Raw genomic sequence first — 18,764 nt, forward strand, 5'->3', positions numbered from 1 at the left:
CTCACTGAATTATGGAAGATGTTTTTCTGCAAACGTCAGTTAATGCGATGTTTCTCATTTCATAGGCGTTTTTGTTACTCTTTTGAATTCTGCATTATATTTTAAAGTCCACTGCAAAAAATTGTTGACCCAAGAAATTTTTCTTAGTAGAGAGAGGTTAAGGGATGCTTATTATACCTTAAGAAGATTGACATACCGGTAGAACTCAAGATTCAATACGGGCTACGTAGAAACAGCGTAGGAAACTAATGAATGACTCAAAGTCAAGAATGGTTGAAGATGCTATGTCGACTTGTAGAAATCCAGTTAAAACAACATGGGATATTATCAACAGCAGTATATCTAGCATTTTCCTTCGTCGTGACCCTGAAGTGTGTGAGCTGGAAGTAGCTGGCCAAACAATTCGTGGCCCATCAGAGATAGCATCGTTCTGTAACAAGTTTATAAATGTACTGTGCTCTGTAAAAACTGTCACTAACACGATTTCACTTTCTTACAATCATATCCCAATTAATTACCTCCTACATTTAATTAATTATCTTCCATTTTAATTAATGAATATGTCCAAGAACTTTGTCCTATTGGAACTGCTCTTTTTAATAGTTCACTCACGGGATTTTTCAACTGAGCTTAAAGACCCCAAAATAATCCCAGTCCCAAAAGATAACTCTGCATCCGACTCAAACTCTTACAAGCCAATATCAATTACAACAATAATATCCAATTTTTTTCAAAAAATTGTGTTCATGAGATCAGGATATGGTGTTATTTCAAAATACGATCTTCTACCTGCTTGTCAGTTTGGCTTCAGGCCAAGCCTATGTACTCAATAACTTTGGTTACCAAAAATGTCTAATCTTCGTTTGAGTCAAGGCAGTACCTATGCTGTAGCGTTATTTTGTGATGTCAGTCGAGCATTCGATATTGTAGACCATAACATTCTCTTAAGTAAGCTTCAACGTTTTGGTATCCACGGTATTATTATAACATTGTTTCAATCCTTTCTAGTTGGGCGAGTTCAATGCGTCAACTAAGTCACAAGGGCAAGAATTATCGGTCTGATTATTTTATTGTAATAACAGGAGTTCCTCAAGGATCAATACTGGGTCATCTTCTATTTCTCACTCTAAAAAATTATTTACCTGTTTTTTCTGAAATCTGACCTGGAAAAAATCGTTTATTCCGTCACCCTTTACGTTAATGGTACAAATATAATGTTCCATTACGCAAATCCAACAATTCCAAAAATGTTTTATTTCTGTATGAGAAAATGAGGTCATGGTTTTAGATGGATAAATTATTTTTTAACTTTTCAAAACAGATTACATCTCATTCTTGATTAAATCAAGACCACCATCTCAAATATTTGGATTAGAAATTAATCAAACGGACTCGATACAATGTTTAGGTGTACTCCTAGATCAGGATTTGGGCTAAAACGGCCAATTCATTATGCAAAAGATAAGAACTCTACAGTATTTGCTCTGCGATGTCTGTTCTATTATGTCTCTGAAAACGGTATCAAGACCGCGTACTTTGTAATTTTTTAATCGAGAGTGATGTATGGTATAATATTCTGGGGTTTTGTTGCCAGCGAGACTTTTAATAGAGTCTTTATTATGCAGAAGGGAGCTCTTAGGATTGTCTTGAGCATGGAGACAGTTCCCGAGAGCGTTTCCGATCGCATTGCGTCTTGACATTGACCTCACTACTTATAGGCACATATTTCTCTTTCAGCACCAAAATCTTTTTCCCACACTAAGACATAATTACAATACGCGAACCAAATCCGAGCTCAGTATAAGAATTCAGATTATGTTTGATTACAGTCACTATACTGTATTTCTACGGTTCCAAAATATTTAACTCAATGCCCGAAGATAATACGAAATCTCCTAATACTAAACTTTACAAGCTGTGCCTGAGGCGTCATCTGATCAGGGAAGGCTTACTACAGTCTTGAGGAGGCTCTCCGCAAACCTAAGAACCATTTAAATTAGGCTAGACATTTTTAATAATCACTTTTAGTGTGACGATTAGTAGTTTTATGACGTGCACACAAAACTGTCTTGTTATAACTGTGGCAATAAATCATTTGATGTAATATACATTCTCATTTTATTTTGCTGGTAACATAGTATTCGTGTTGATTTTTAGGTTGTCGTAAATCTTAATTGAATGAGAAAATTCTGTATCAAGTAGCTGTATTTTTAAAATTGGTCTATCTCAGCATAAAATGGGGAACATTGGCTCTTGAGCGCTTGCAGAGGAAACTTTTGCTCGCATTGGTCATCAGCTGTAATATCTGTAATATCGCTTTTGAAGTTGTGATCACAAAGGAGGCTCGACTGACACCAACTCGATGGCGGAGCCGCCGCGCCGCAAAAGCATCGTCGCCAATTGTGGGGGGATGTCCCCGGCTTGGCTAACGAGAGTACAAAGGAACGATTGGCGACCGGACAGGGCAATTAAACACCCGCCGCAGCCCGCTCGTGGGACCAGGAAACACGGAGGAAACGAGGAAATGGAGGAAAACCTAGATTAGAAGTCCAACTTGAGAGAACTGACACAAGTGTCAAAAGATCAAAGATAGTTCCACCTATTGTGAATTTTTAGTATTAAATGTCACAAGATATTATCAGATGCTGGATCGATACTTATGATTTATCTTCTGAAGAACATTTTTTATCTACTCCATGGCCCCTTTTTGTGATGCAATCGGTTTTGGTTTGATTTGTTTTATTTCCAACTTACAACCCTTCAAGACAACTTTCATGAAGGAAAAAAAATTGAAAATGTTTATATCCATTCATGATGAATCATAGACATGTAAAAAGGCAATAGCGAAAATTTGGAAAGAAGCCGAAATAAAAACTGCTAAAGATAAAATGTTATTTTTATAGTATTTATATGAGTTATAGCTTCTGGGAGTCGTATGTTTTAAAATGATTTATAACTTATGAAATATACAGATTTAATAAAATATAATTTTAGGAAATTTCATATTTTTAAACATTCCATCCAGTAATTTTTCATGTACTTGCTGTAAATAACTGTTATCGCCAATAACTTCTTGGGTCTCTTTAAAAGATGCCCTTAAATTGTACTTTAAATTCTTATAAAAAATGTTACTATTTCATATAGGAAGATATATTCTTCCATTAAACTTTGTATACAACTATTTTTGATGTATTCTTTTATGTTAGTCTGACAGTAAAGTAACTGCCAGTAAATTTCTCTATGCATAAAAAGAGGAGTTTTTAAATATTACCACGCACTTATTTTATTCCACAGCTTTAGTAAATAAGCATGCTTAATATTTTTTTAGACACACACACACACACACACACACACACACACACACACACACACACACACACATATATATATATATATATATATATATATATATATATATATATATATATATACAGCAAGCCAGTTAGCAAACTAAAAGTATTAATATATACATACTCTGGAGAGGTTTAACTTTTTATCAAACATGTAACATTATATTTTTTGAAATTTCAGATTTTTTTGTTTGTTTTATTAACCATTTACCGAACACACATTACGGATTTACATAAAACATAAAATTATTTATACATTAACGAACTTTAGGCAGACTTTATTGCATATAACATAAAAGAGGAATGTTTGTTAGCTTGTTGAGTTATCAAAAGGTTAAATTGAATAAGGGGTTAAATTTGCCAAAACATTATGTTTAGAGAAGAAAAATAAATCTTAGCGTTGAGTTGGCTAAGGAGTTTATATATTAGGCGATTAGTTGGCAGGGGAGTTTTGTTATTAATACATTTACAATTTTGTCACTTGATTGGGAGTAATATGTTTGTTTTAGCAGGTACATAAATACCTAGAGAATTGAGTATTGAATAATTGCTTAAATTAATGGTGCAACATATGTTTTACAAAATTCATAATTTAAGGAAATGAAAAAGAAAGAAATCATGAAATTGTAAGAAGAATAGCCTTAATGCGTCATCGTTTATCGTTGATGATTCCCAGAATTATTAATTATAATTATCTCTAGTGATCGTATAATATTTAAACACTTGATATTTTTCACCACTTTGATTTTTGGCAATATTATTTATAAACCATATGGTAAATACGGTTTACAAATAAACCACGTTAGTTTTTATTTATATGTATTATTCGAAGGCCCTACACTATTAATGTTTTTTTTTTTCAATCGCATATTTCCAAGTTCAAATTATTTGCTAAGATACCAGCAATTTGTAATCTATCATTATATATTATAAAGTAATTTGTAATTATATTCTGTTGACTTTGGATCTATGTTTTACATGTTTATCACGCATTTCTGACATTTAACAGCTACTGAAGTGCTCATTTGCTGGAAGATTGCAGCGTGACCAATCAACTGCTGAGAAGATGGACGCAGATGTGTTCAGGGATAGTCCTGCCCGGTACTTGGGCTACACGAACGAAGTAGGAGAAGCGTTCAGAGTGGTGTTGCCGACGAAGGCTGTCTGGTTTACTTACGGAGTGGCTAGTGGGTATGTGGCGTGTGACGCGGTGGACAAGGGGTTCCGGGTGTTCACCGGATGGCCTGGGGAGGACCCCGAGGGGAGGACGAGGCTGACTCTGCTGAAGACTGTGGATGCGTTGGTGTGGCAGTCCCTAGCCTCCGTCATAGTGCCTGGCTTCACCATCAATCGCCTGTGTTGGGGTACCCGCACGATGTTAGTCAAGGGAGTCAGGCTCCCCGGACACGTGGGCAAGTACATGTCCGTGGCAGTCGGTCTGGGGGCTATCCCCTTCATAATCAAGCCTATAGACAGAGTAATCGACCACTTCATGGACCTTGTGGTGCGCCCGTGTATTTTAAAAACAAGGCATAACTGATACTATGCCATAAACCTTTATTAAATATTGTCAATAGCTTAGTTTGTTTTTCAATTAGTTATTGTGACAGATCTGTGAAAACAGTATTTAAATCAGAAGATGTAGATCGTTATACATTAGGATAAAGGTTTCCATATGTTTTACCTACTGACACTAGGAGGAATAAGTTGAACTTATATATGAGTTTTAATTGTGTCAGGTCAAAATGTCTACCATATCTCCAAAACACCATACCTTTGATGTTAATCTATTCATGTTAAATTAGACTTGTAAAAGTTTATTGGTTCAAACGTCAAAATTAGATTTCCAGGATAATTTATATGGTGATGAAACTTTAAAAATGGTCACTTCACGGATTAATGATTGTTTTTCCTTCCATAACACCAGAGACTAATGCCAAGCTAGTCTACTCACAAGAAAGACTTGTACATTAATATTTCATATATCAGGATCCTGTTATTCCTTTTTTAACTAAGTGGATAAGCAACACTTTAAAGAAGCGCCAATTATGGTTCAATAACAGAATACTGAAGTTCTGGAATAAAAACCGCTCTCCACGATTCGTTAAGTTCTGTGGAACAAGAACTTGAGCTTGCTCGGCAATATTTCGAGTTGGGTGATTTTGCTTCGTACCAACAAAGTACATTAATTTTCCGTACTGATCAATACACCACTCATTCCTTTAAAATGGCAAAAACATTGCCTTGGCGTTCTTCCTTTCCGCTTGCCACATTGCTTTGCTTTCAAGCATCGTTCCCACGACTGTTTCGGTGGTGCAGCATACATCTCCAAAGTGGTGAAGCTCTTCGTGATGCTCTCGAACCATCGACAACTGAAGAATATATGACCATTGTTATCACGGTCCTGTGAATAGCACTTACAAGAAAGAACGTTGATTCCTCTCTCATAGACCGTTATGTTCTCAAACCAACGTCATGATGGCCATCACACGACCATGGTCATCGCTCCCATGACTGTTTCGGTGCAGCATGCATTTCTAAAAGTGGTGAAGCTCTTAGTGATGTTCTCGAACTAGCGACAAATTAACAATATATTACCATCACTATCATGGTCCTGCGATCAGTATTAAAAATAAAAACCTTGATCTCTCCTTTACTAATTAAACTTATAAAATGTCTTCGACTAGAACTTATCCGATGTGAAAACTAACATATCCTAGACAAACTTAGAATCTAGAACGTATGGTCTAGAACAATATTCCGTCCGTCCACCGCCTGGTCTCAACGAGATGTTGTTTTGCAAACCTTCAGTTCAGTTTAAGCACTTCAAGCCTAACGATCATTCCAACGGGAAGGAATAATTTTCCCTCAGTTTACTCCAAAATTTGATTTGTCTTTACAAATTGAATACTAATATCAATTGCATATTGTCTAAACGGATCTTGCCATATCTAATAATAGTCCACGGTTAATCAGGCCAGGACATCATGTAACTTTTACTCGTTGGAGTTTTTCCAAGTGCGGAGTGCAGTTCTGTGTCGACACCCCCAACACCATTCACAACTGGACACCAAAGCCCGGACCCGGTGACCGGTGGCAGCCTTATGGGCGGGGGTGGGGAGAGAGCCCTGGGCCGAAATAGCGGCGTCGCGACGCTCAGTGGGTCGCCGTCTCATCATGGGGCCGGACCAGCTCCGTCAGATTGTCTCGCTCGAGTTCGAGGTCTTCGGAGAAGTTCAAGGTCAGCAATTTCACTATCACCTGTTGTAAGGGTTTCAAATATTTTCTTGAATTTAATTTTGGCAAGTGGTTGGTATTTTTTTTTTTTTTTCATTCTTTATTATAAATTACTGCATTTTTCGAGTTTCATTTTCATATTTTTTTTAATGTGTCAATTGTGAAAGTAAAATTTTGAAAAAGGCTGAAAGAAAGTCAAAATTACATCCGATTTTATATTTTTATTTTTATTAAAAATGTTTTATTCTAGTTATTTGTTAGCATCATTGACTGACATAATACAACCCACGGAAATTCGTATAAATTTAATTGTTTCAAAAATTGATTGCCAAGTTATTAAGATGGAAATATGATATTGACTAAATCTTAAAGCGTATTTAAAAAAACAGAAAATCCCTAAATTCTATGTTCTATGTGAACTCCCCTTTCTATGTTTTTTTATAGGAGAGGCCGTCCCTCTTTTAAGCCTTATTCTACCCGTCATAATGGGCCACTGGCCTGTGCATCTTGTGGATCTTATCAAAGGGAATAAGGAGGAGGAGAGTCAAAATAGTACAAGGTAGACGGTACTGATAAAAAGTGCAACGGTAACAGACAGGATTTGAACCCGCGTTATCTCTAACTCAGATCCAAATTCTACGTTTTAGACCGTGCGTCCATCGGCACTTTCAAAGTGTATGTGGGATTAAAAAATGTATTTATGAATTGAAATTAAATCAGGTTATTGCCGTTTATACAAATTGTGTAAATTGATATATTTTACTTAATTACTTAATGTAATTATTTTGTATTTACATAAATAGTTATATTAATATTTATTGTGTCCTACAAATCTATTCTATCTTTAACGTCAATAATTCTCCTTCTATGAAACTTTTCCTGTTATCTTGTTTAAAATCAAATAAATGTTCCTATTCTAAATTATATACAGAAGATATACAAAATAATCACTTGTAAGAATTTGTTATAAGTAATTATTTTGTATTATAAATGGATAAACGTTATTTAAAAGCTATGTTTGTTAGCGTGATTTTTAAATATTATCTTATTTTGGTTTACACCCGCAATCACGAATAAGTACTTATAAATTGCGTCTAAAAAAATTAATGTAATGTCTATAATGAAACAGAACACTCATATCCAATTTTGGCAAAGCATAAAACGAAATATATTTTTCAAAACAATTTATATTATTTGCTGGAAATATAGACATATACTTTACGTATCAATCGATGACAAACAAGAATATACGTTCTTTTAATATGGTGTATAACCAGAATATAACATGCAGATTAAATGAACATGATGGCTAAAACCAAAATATAAAAAGATTGTTTGAAGAGGTAAGGGTAAGGATTTATTAAATAATAAAATTGTTGAAGTTGGCAAGTTGCTAAAAGAAAGGTTAGATTATATTATGAAGGATTGGTAGAGCAATGATTTAATGAAGAATTAAAATTTAAAGTGAAGTGTATTACGAAATAGTGAAATTGGTTTTAATTGAGGAAATAGGGATTCTAAAAATATATAAATATTATTGATAGATGGAGGATAAATAAACAGATAAATTCGGAAAACTAAATATTGAAAGAAATTCGTTGGTTTTTAAACCAGTCTAATTCATTCCGGGAATAAATTATAAATAAATATCAGATGAGTGATTATAACGCAATAACTGTGTAATGCAAATATTACACGAGTATGGCTCTGAAAGTTAATGATACAGACGATGATAAATTGCCATTAAAATAAGTGTATTCTTATTTCTATAATATCCGTTCGTAATTCAATATTTGGAAATATTTATAAACAAATTACTCTGAATAAATAAATTTGTTTCACAATAATATTAAATAAATATTTCAATATATGTTCGATACAAAATAGAATGTGGAAATTGGATAATTAACATGGTCTATGGAAAGAATTTCTAATTTAAAAGATAACTCAATTTTCATTCGGTAAGCTGGAATCAGTTTTAGACTGTGTGTAGGATAGTTACGGTATGTTCAATGTACTTTAAGTAGTTGTGAATAAAACAGTTTTACTACATTTTAAGAATCCACTTAAATCATACCATTCAAGTCGTGTAGGATGATAATCCATTATAATATCTTAGGGATCAGTTTTAAGTCCATGACAACTCTCTGCACAAGGCCAATACGCTGAGTAATATTTGCACAAAATTATCAACAATACTAGGAGCACCTATGATTATGTCAGTTACACAAAATAATATAGTCAAAGGTGGTACGTTTTGATTCATCCAGGTGAAACGTATAAGTAATACTTGTGCTAATATATTTTATCTTGAAATTTGTACACAACTGAAATTTTGAAATTTCGGTTGCCTGAAAACCCCCGAATAATTTATGTAAATTTACCATGTATATAACGATAACCTATCATAATGTTTTGTAAACAACCACTTGTCGATGCTAGCCTTGTTGTATTTGTATTCATGTATCGAACATTCAAAGGTCTAGTCCTATCATTATTTGATTGTTTGTCCAGATTAGCTTCAAAACTGGAAATAACGATACAAAATTGTTATTTGTGATGACACTAAATTTCAAAATTCAATAAGAGTGCATCTAAAAAATAAGAAAAGATCTCATAAATACAAAGAACGAAAACAATACGAAAAGTAAACAATTAAATTGTTTTGTGTTGTTCAGAAACATTCGTATAAATCATGCGGTTGAATTAAAAACATATTTATGTCTACAGCATTTTGTCTAAACAATTTGTTGTTGCATTTCATATTGAAGAAATATTGTTTTAGTTGTTCACTACATTGCTCTGTTCAGTGGTACTCGAACATATTTAAACCAAGTTTATAATCGTTTATAATAGTAGGATTATGAAAATGTTATCGCAGTAAATAAAGTAATCTACATAATTATACAAAAGGTGATGTTCTAGCTGACTGACTGATTCATAAACGCCTAACAAAACATTAATGGTAGAGACATGAAATTTGGTTTATCCTGCCCCCTAGAGGCGCACTAAGAAGGATTTATGGCTCCACCCCACTGGTATCTAATGTTACGAAAATTCCCGTTACATACTCGTATGCATTACAGCAAACACGTTATTAACTGAAACGTTCTAAATGTATTCAGTTCCTCTGTGTAAACTTTGTGTTATGACGTTACAAACACATATTTATAAACTATATCTCAGTTGGTTTTAGACAGGAGTAAGCTTCTCAGACCTTCCACCTCCTTGATAAGGACAGAAAAGCAAACCCAAATGTGGCACCACAAATATCGTAGACTGGAAGTAGATTAAAATAACGAAAGTAGACGCTTTATGACAGAAATTGGCTTCTCAAGCTTGTTTAAATATAGGCTATGTTACGCTCAAACGCAAAATTTGGATAAGAGCTGAGTTTTACTCACTTCGCGATATGAACTTTGCAGAGTACCCAAATCGCGAAGTGAGTATTTTATTCGGGCATGTACTAGAGTAAAATACCCGGAACGCGTCGTTGCAAAGCATTTTGCTTAATCGCCGAAGTATAAATATTCTTCGGAGACTAAGTAAACCCATAATTATCCACGTCGGATTTTGTGTAATCTTAGTTAGCGCAAACTCCGAACAGAGTTCCTCGCATTCCAGGTGTGCAGGTCGAGATATGTAAACCCTAACATGTACATCCCAGGAGTAAAATACTCAGCTATTTGTAAATAGGTATAAGTATTCTAGGTAAACCTTAGTTAAGTTCCCAATATTCATAAAGCCCGAGGATTGAATTAAATGAATATTAGGTAAATATCCTATCTATATTTACATTTCCACTGTGCGGTTGCCCTACTCACACCGCTGTCCTCACTGTTACTGTTAGTGCACGGGTTTCTCCTGGTAGTTCTTGATAAATTTATTAATACTGACGTAACTGATAAACAACTCAACGACTATAAAGAAGCAATAAATTTATCCGGGCTCAAACAAGGTTTAATAAGACATGGTTGCAAGAAGGATTATTTGGGTAATGTCTGAAGTCAAGCGTAAAGCAATTTTAAATGTCACAGTTCCACTTCTTCTACTAACAAGGTAAGAGTAAGCCATACCACGTAACAGGCTTCGCTAAGTTTGCACGCAATATTTTAAATCTGTATAGCTCATTTCACTCTTTAGATGTCCTGAGAACAGATAGGCGGAAAAGAAATGTTTACATTCCTCCGGCTGAGAAAAGAGGAATTGCATTACCCTAGTGAGTGACTGACATCAATGACGCTTAGCCAAATTTCATAGTTGGATGATAGAATTGATGCTTGTCTATGTAGAAATAAAGTTTCATGTTAGTCTTTAATATTTTCTTTTTACTCTATGAATAAAAGTGTCACTTGTTAAAATATCATATGATTGTACACAGATCGTAATACAAAAGTTGACGCATCATACGACTCATTCTTGTTGAGTTCCACGCAAAATATATAAAGTCCACAGGTGAAATCTTTCTTGAGATATCTTGCTACATGATTGTTTTTCACATTTTTGTATTTTTGTTAAAACCAATGTAGTTTTCACATGTGTTAAAATAATAAAAGTATAAACATGAAGTTACTATAAAATGATATGGTATATTTTGGGATAGTTTGGCTACATGTGCAAATATGTCACATGTTTGAATCTCTTGTGGGTTAAAAAGCTATGGCCAAAACCACTTTAATTGTTATTGGGGCTATTCAATATTGAGTGTTGGAGAGAATTATCCTTGTGTCACTATCAAATTATGTATTTTAATTAATTGTGCTCGTTGTTATGATTTCAGGACGATATTTCACAAAGTATTGCAAGGAGAGGTGTACAGAGCTCGGTATCGGTGGGTGGGTGAAAAACAGTAAACGAGGCACAATCGTCGGCAAACTCCAGGGCAACAAGTCAAACGTGGAGGAGATGTAAGTCTGCGATTATTGTTTACAAACTGTAATAACAAACTGAAAACCTCTACTTTTGTAATGATCTGTTTTTATTAAATATTCAACTAAAAATCTATAGAAAGCTGTATTTTATTATCAATAAATCTGTATTAAGTCATATATATGTACACACACACACACACACACACACACACACACACACACACACACACACACACACACACACACACACACACACACACACACACACACACACACACACACACATACACACATTTAAAAGAGGATGTCTGTATATATGACATTGATGGACTCAGAAACTACTTGACCGATCATTTGAAAATTGTATATGTATTTTTCCATAGATAAGGTTTATATGCTATGCCCATCGATGTAACTCCCCACCAGGCGGCGCTGAAAAATATACAGGTTTTCAAAGCGCCTGCAAATTATGAACAAAAATTACGAGATAGTTACGTATTTTAAATAGCCAAACATTATTTGCAGGCGCTAAGTGATTATGTACATTTGTCTTTAAAATAAATGCCTGGTTGAACTTAAAGCTTTAACGTTAGAACACTTTATAATTAAGTACATGTACGTGTACAATGGCTATAAACATACACTTTTGACAGATTTCCACAATGGTGCCAACAAGGCATACTCTACATCGACGTTGGAAATGTAGTTTACTTGAAACAGAAGTGCTCATGCACGGGCAAAGCTTACGAAATCGTGCGAATCTGCAGGAAACAGCTATAGGCCATCTATAGTTGTCTAACTAAGATACTAATTCCCTCTTAATTAAGGAATAATATATTTTGAAAGACATTTTATGAAAAAAGGTTTTTTCTCTTCCCAAGGCCATCAATTCAGTATACAAAAAGCCGTCTTATGTATAAATCTTCCTTCAAATCTGTTTTGTAAAACTGTATACTTCCAATAACGTAAACGGGCAAGCTTTTACGCATAAAGCGCCAGAATATTAAGATAGCCATATTCGATAAAATTTAATGTTCTCTAGCAGATGAAATGAACTATGAGTTGCTTTCTATTTTACTTATAAAATCTCCTTTACTGAAACTTCCAAACTATAGTGTGAAAAAGCATTTTGCAATATTTACATATTAAGGTATTCTGCAGTGCAAAAGTGTCAATGCGAAATGGTAGTGTCGTAGTTTATTATCGGATAAGTAGCTGAATAAATTACAATTGTAAAATAAAGAGGTTTCTGTAATCCTTCCACAGTGTGGGAAACTCAGATGAAATATTTAGATAGTCTCCTAATTTAAAACTAACAACCAAAATTAAAATTATTTTCTTATTTGGATGTTTTAATCATTAAATGCCACAACTTTAGTATTCACCTTCTTCGCAAAGAGTTTTTATAAAATGTGTATGGTTACTGTTGCTGTGTAAAAGTATTTGCTGTTTTGTTTATTTTAAAATTAAATCTGGTATGTATTTAAGATGATTTTATCTGACAGTGCAGCTCATTTGAATATAATTAGTGAGTTTTGTTTCATAACTGGAAATCTGCAAGCAGAATATGAACAAAATGGAATTAGTAATCCAAAATTTACTATAGAACATTAATATTACCTACAATCACGGTTGCTAGCCTACAACAGGTTTGATAGAATTAAACATAACATTTTAAAATTTGCCAGATGCAAACTTAGAAAGTAAGTTGGTTCTCCACTAGACTCGGTGCCTTGACGCAGGCGAGCAACGGTTTAACCTGCTACAGCGTTATCTACGTCACTGCTGTTTAATGTTGTTTTCTTTAAACGCCAATCAAAAGCTTTGTTTACCACATTAACGAGTTCAGAATAGAGACTTTATGGTGATCTCTTCCAACCACCACTATTTACAAATAGTGGCTGATGCAAGTTAAACAAGACTGCCAGCAGAGTATAATCATTGGCTGGGATCATGGCTGTCATCTGCTATGCCAGCATTGTTGCTTTCTTCACACCTCGACGAGAGACATCAAATCATGCCACATCAGTGAAAGTCATAAGTGACACAGGTGAAGCCAAGTCCTTTGAGAGGTTTGGCACTGTAGCATTAGACAAGACGTTGTTCTTGCATAGTGCTTTCTTTTAGTAAACATCTATTGCCGCATCGACTCTCAAGCTTTTATGATGTAGCTTTCTAAACATAGCTCAAGAATCGGGACTGGTTTGTTTGCTTTCGTTGACTTATTGACTTCCTGGACTACATAAAGTTACAAAAAATATCCTGTTTAAATCTTCCGCCTTGTAGCAAACGTTCTGTAGTTTCGTATGTTTTACGTTGGTACATCCAGTTTTTGCAATATCTACCTATTATTTTTTATTGTCCTAGCGTTGTCTTCTATTAGCCAAAGGGATCTTTCAAAATACTATCAACGACTTACTAGAAATTGCTAGGAAACGAGTTGATGTCAGAAATCCCTTTAATTTCCAACGCTGTTTTACTATTATCATCGAGAACTGTTTATCAAAGGCCAAAGTTTGGACTAAACATATTTAAAACAATGCCCATGGTTAACTGTAACACAACTGGTGACTTACAAAGGACAAAAATTCAAAACAATAATAAATCCTTCAATGAGATCCTTCTTATTTTTCGTCTCGCGCGATGCTCAGAGTACAGGCCATGGCTATTCTAGTAGGCCGGGCATTGTTGTGAACCTGCCAAGGCGTCCCTGGCACTCTCGCCGTTACTGTGGTCACTATTACTGCAATATAATCGTTACAGCACCGTGTGTAGCTGTCTAATTAAAAGTACTTTCTCGATAGAGTATCGGGGTGTTCACTGGATCTCAGTAACATTTTCAATCTGCAAATAAGGAAGACTGGGAGCCTACCACTAGGACCAGCAGCGCCGAGTCTTCGGGTTGAAGCTATCTCATCACAAATCCAGAGTTGGTTTCTAAGTCAATGATGGCCGTATGTAATTCAATCCAATGATACCCCAAGTCCTCCATAACGTACAACAAATTAAGGTCATACCAAAGGCCAGTACAGTGTGTTTAAATAATACGTAACTATTTTCTACATTGTTACATACATTATTTAACTTTTGAAAGGAAACTTTGCACAGCAATTTGAGATCTAACAGTTGAATTGCAAAATAAATCACCAATTTTTTTTTTTTTCTGGGTGGTATTTACATCACAATATTAATGTCGACATTTTGACAATGATAGCAGCCATTCCAAGTGAACTTGTGACTTTTCAGAGCTACTTCTTACTTGTGACTAGTTGAATGGTTAATGTTGAGATATTGGAATAGTTTGCACATTTTATAATCTGTTAGATAGTTGGAGCGACCAATGAAGATTGATTAATTGAATCAAGGTACTGTAGCGAGAGTGTAGAAAAATATATTGTTAGAAAGGATAAAGAGGGTTGAGGTATGTACACATATTAAGATAGTGGAAACATAACCCTTCACAAGGAGGGTCCTCAAATTAGGGATGAATTAAAGAAATAAAACTAAAATTAGATTCAGGTGAAGGATGGTTGAAGGAGGTATAAAGAAAATATGGAGAACTGGAAGGGAGAAGAAGAGAATATTATGAATAGGTTGGAGGGAATGTTGTGCAAATCCAAGCCCCCGCCTACCTTTTTAGAAACATTGTAGTACGGTATTCATAAAGTATCGTTTTCATAAATCTAACTAATAATTAATTTGAAGATTTCTAAAGATAAAAATAAATTTATTACAAGCAGAAGTTCTTGATATGTTTCAAATTCTTCAAATATGTTTAGTAATAAACCTACGGAAAACAGAAGTTTTGACTTATCTAAACTTCATCGTAACGTCATTTCGCAAATCAGTTTGGTTTAAGTTAGTGTTTTATAATTTTTGTGATCAAATCATAACATTTGAATATCATTACAGCTTTTGTGAAATCCATTCAAATTTTATGTTGTGTTTAATAAAAACTGTATATAACATTTACATTTGAACGTTTTTGCCGATATAGCGACCATTGCATTTTTTCTTATTAGTTACCGTCTGTCGAAACATTATGCAACTAAACTGATGTGATGGCTCCTATATGTGATAGAGGTGGAGAAGGCAGAGAGCCAACAGGTTTTAGGTATTTATATATGAATCTTCAATAGAATTCAATGGATAATTGGTTTTTTAGGCCTTGCAATTCTGTTTCTGCAGTCAACACCTCGGCGAGGTTGCCTTATAGACTGGTTTTGATAAAATCCAAGTATATGCTGAGAAGCAGTCAAACTGGTCACACAACTGCCAGCTATGCAAAGCATCGTTTTTTCCGCTCGAAGTCCTGACAAAGACTTCGAGAAATAACTGGCTCACATTTCATGACTTCCGAAAAATGGAAATTAACAGGCACTGATTCTTCAAGAATAGAAAAGCAGGCTAGTGAATGGTCTACTATATCAGTTAATCACTGATTAAAGGATTAACGTGATCATCAGTAGTAAGCTCCAAGGATATGGAAAGCGAAGGGGTTAAAGGGGTCCGGACCCTCCCCAATTTTCAATTTTTCAAGTACTATTTAATAAGCAATTATTATTATTTAAATAATTCCGTATTACTGACATATACTGCTGAAAAATCGTTCTCAACAAAGAAACGCGTCAAGAACTTTTTAAGGAACAAAATGGTGTCTTAATCCCTGCCCACTACAGAAAAATATCAGTTGACTGGATATCCTCCGAAATTTATTCCTGGCTACGCTCTTGGTGAGGTCATTATGAATCATTTCGATTACACTCTGCGATGTTTTGAATAATGCTGCGATTTCCTCAAAAACTTTAAGGCCCTATAGTTTTAAGCCTTTTTTGTATCAATAACAACCCATTTTGTGTTACTACTCTTATCTGTAATTACTGGTGATGTTAACATATCACTGCAGTAAGGAAAATTAAAAATATCTTGGTACAAGAGAGTGACTTATTCTCAATATGGTGGCTAGACTTAGCCATTATATGCTAAAAGAGGGGTGGCTACTGATGTACGAGAGTTCTGACTTTGGAATTTTATAAAAATGACAATAAAACGCTCAGACCATGCAAGTATTAAAGCGAAGACCAGTGTTGGCAAACCATGTGTGAGTCAGCTGAAGTGTCTGGGGGGATGGCAAGAAGCTTGTGAATCAAAAATTTGAAACTTGTTAAATCTATACTCCTCTACGGACATATCATACTAAAATGTGGTAAATTCCTTATTCCTTACTAATCTTTTAAGGGGTATATGTCCAAATCTGATCTAAATATTAAACGTTTTACTTTACCCAAAAAGGAAGCATTGAGACCTTATGGAAAAAAAGGAAGCGTTTTCTCTATAATAATAACGTAATTTTTAAACAAGAGAACTTAAAAGCTCTTATCTGCGGTTCCTTTACAATTTACATAACACACAGCTTGCATGGAATGTGTGAATAAACGTGCTTCCTAATCGCCAAGGATGGGATAGTGTACCGGACCAAACTGATAACGACTATCCAACCAATCGAAAATCGAAATGGTTCAGCGACAGTCACTCCGCGAAGGCAGTTTCAAGACAAGACGATAAACGGACACGGCCATTGGGTACAAAACATCATTAAATAGACAGTATTCTAAATATATATTTCTCGTGCCTTGAATCTAGTTACTTTTTCTCGTGCGGTTTATAACAATTTTATAACCAATTTACTATTTCAAAAACTCCATTAATTAACCTGTGATCTTTTTTTATTTTATTTGATCTTCTACAACTGCCTAATACCGTTTGGTCATCACAAAATAATCAAAATAAAATGCAATTAGCAGTACACTATAATAAAATAATCAATAGCCAAAATACTCGTATGTCGTCGTATCACAACATTAGGAACTATATCCGCGGTTTTTGACATTTTTCGTAGTAAACGTATTACGAGTGAAGATATCATAATCACTATAGTAGTCCGCACCAAAACAGTCCGATAACATTTGAGGCAGTGTTGCCGTAACGCTGCTGGTTACAACATGTTCCCGCTATGACGTAGCTATTGTAACAACTATCTGTTTGATTTACTTGCTGTCTATAAAACAGATAAATAAAATCAAACTTTCGCATTTTTTATGCAATGGTATTGAGACTGATCAGTAATTTTGCATACAAGTAAGACTGGCAACAGTGATTTGTGCAAGGTGTAAAAGGGGGTTGAGACGCAAAAGCTACCATTGGACTATTTTTATGCGGACTGCTATAACAGACTTTTTATTTAGATAGCTAAGTCAATTGTATCATTGTAAGTGTATCATTGTGGTATATAGCTAATAGGATAATACCTGTTTAGTTGATTAAATGCAACTAATGGAGGATACAAAACCACTTATCCTCTTTATTCCGTTCTGGAATAAAAATTTTGATCATACAGTTAAGTTTAATAAATTGTTTGGTTATAAAAAAAATGCTTCGTAGAATGTACAAAAAAATCTGTAAACAAGATTAGCACTACCTTATTTGTAATCGGATAAAGAGTCGTTGTTGAATGCATTGTTCCAGGTTTATAAGTCAACTTGCTGCGGAATTTTAATACCAGGTGTAAAGTTTAGGATTTCAGCTATTTGAAATTATTTTATAATAAAAATAAAACTTATAAACAAAACTTATCAACATTAATGATGGTGACGTTAATTATAGATACGTTATAATATTATTTAATAAGAATTGCAAACCAACTATATTTGCAAAACGTGGTAATCGAAGAAAACGTTACGAGAAATTTTAGGAAAATAAGTTAAAATAATAGAATGTGGTAATTATGTTGTGTGTGTGTATGACAAAAAAGGAATCAGTTTGTAAATATACCAAATTCTTCCAAAGTCGCGAACATAAAGTGTGAATATTTTACTAATTCAGATAAATTATTGAACATAAAATATTCTGTAATAATATGTCCTCACATACCAAAATACATATTTGTAATTTGGACATAACAATACAGACATAATTTAGGATGTTTTGGTGTTACAGGGTGTCGTGGTTGTCCAAGACAGGCAGTCCAGGTTGTGTCATAGAACGTTGTGACCTCAGCAATTTCGAGTACCTAGCGCGCCAAGAATTCCGTGGATTCAGTATCCGCTTTTGACCAAATATTTGTTTTAATTTATTTTTCTTGTTATTGTACTGTTTTAAATAAATGACATTTTTACAATAAACTGGTATTTTAAGCATATATTAATCCAATACCTACCACACTAAAGTGAAAGTTGTTTAAGGGTAAGTATAACATAGTTTGCTTGTTGAACATACCCGCGTCTATCAGGATGCAGATTGGCAAAAG

The 18,764-nt window shown here is 34.3% G+C and overlaps 2 protein-coding genes across 2 annotated transcripts; both read left to right on the top strand.

Annotated features, from left to right (window-relative positions):
- The first annotated feature begins 4,147 nt into the window (after positions 1-4,147).
- On the top strand, positions 4,148-6,270 carry LOC124357003 (mitochondrial fission process protein 1-like). Its single transcript, XM_046808368.1, has one exon. The coding sequence runs from the start codon at positions 4,417-4,419 to the stop codon at positions 4,888-4,890; it is 474 nt and encodes a 157-aa protein (XP_046664324.1). The 5' UTR covers positions 4,148-4,416; the 3' UTR covers positions 4,891-6,270.
- Positions 6,271-6,420: 150 nt separating this feature from the next.
- LOC124357004 (acylphosphatase-2) lies at positions 6,421-18,639 on the top strand. The gene is made up of 3 exons (XM_046808369.1): positions 6,421-6,591; positions 11,368-11,494; positions 18,455-18,639. The coding sequence occupies exons 1-3, from the start codon at positions 6,528-6,530 to the stop codon at positions 18,567-18,569; spliced, it is 306 nt and encodes a 101-aa protein (XP_046664325.1). The 5' UTR covers positions 6,421-6,527; the 3' UTR covers positions 18,570-18,639.
- The last annotated feature ends 125 nt before the right edge of the window (positions 18,640-18,764 follow it).

Source organism: Homalodisca vitripennis, chromosome 3 (assembly GCF_021130785.1).
Source record: "Homalodisca vitripennis isolate AUS2020 chromosome 3, UT_GWSS_2.1, whole genome shotgun sequence".
Taxonomy (NCBI): Eukaryota; Metazoa; Arthropoda; class Insecta; order Hemiptera; family Cicadellidae; genus Homalodisca; species Homalodisca vitripennis.

Coding starts and splice junctions, on each gene's coding strand:
- LOC124357003 (XM_046808368.1), top strand. CDS start 4,417: ATGGACGCAGATGTGTTCAGGGATAGTCCTGCCCGGTACTTGGGCTAC.
- LOC124357004 (XM_046808369.1), top strand. CDS start 6,528: ATGGGGCCGGACCAGCTCCGTCAGATTGTCTCGCTCGAGTTCGAGGTC. Junction 6,592..11,367: donor GGTCTTCGGAGAAGTTCAAG/GTCAGCAATTTC, acceptor TTATGATTTCAG/GACGATATTTCACAAAGTAT. Junction 11,495..18,454: donor AAGTCAAACGTGGAGGAGAT/GTAAGTCTGCGA, acceptor TTGGTGTTACAG/GGTGTCGTGGTTGTCCAAGA.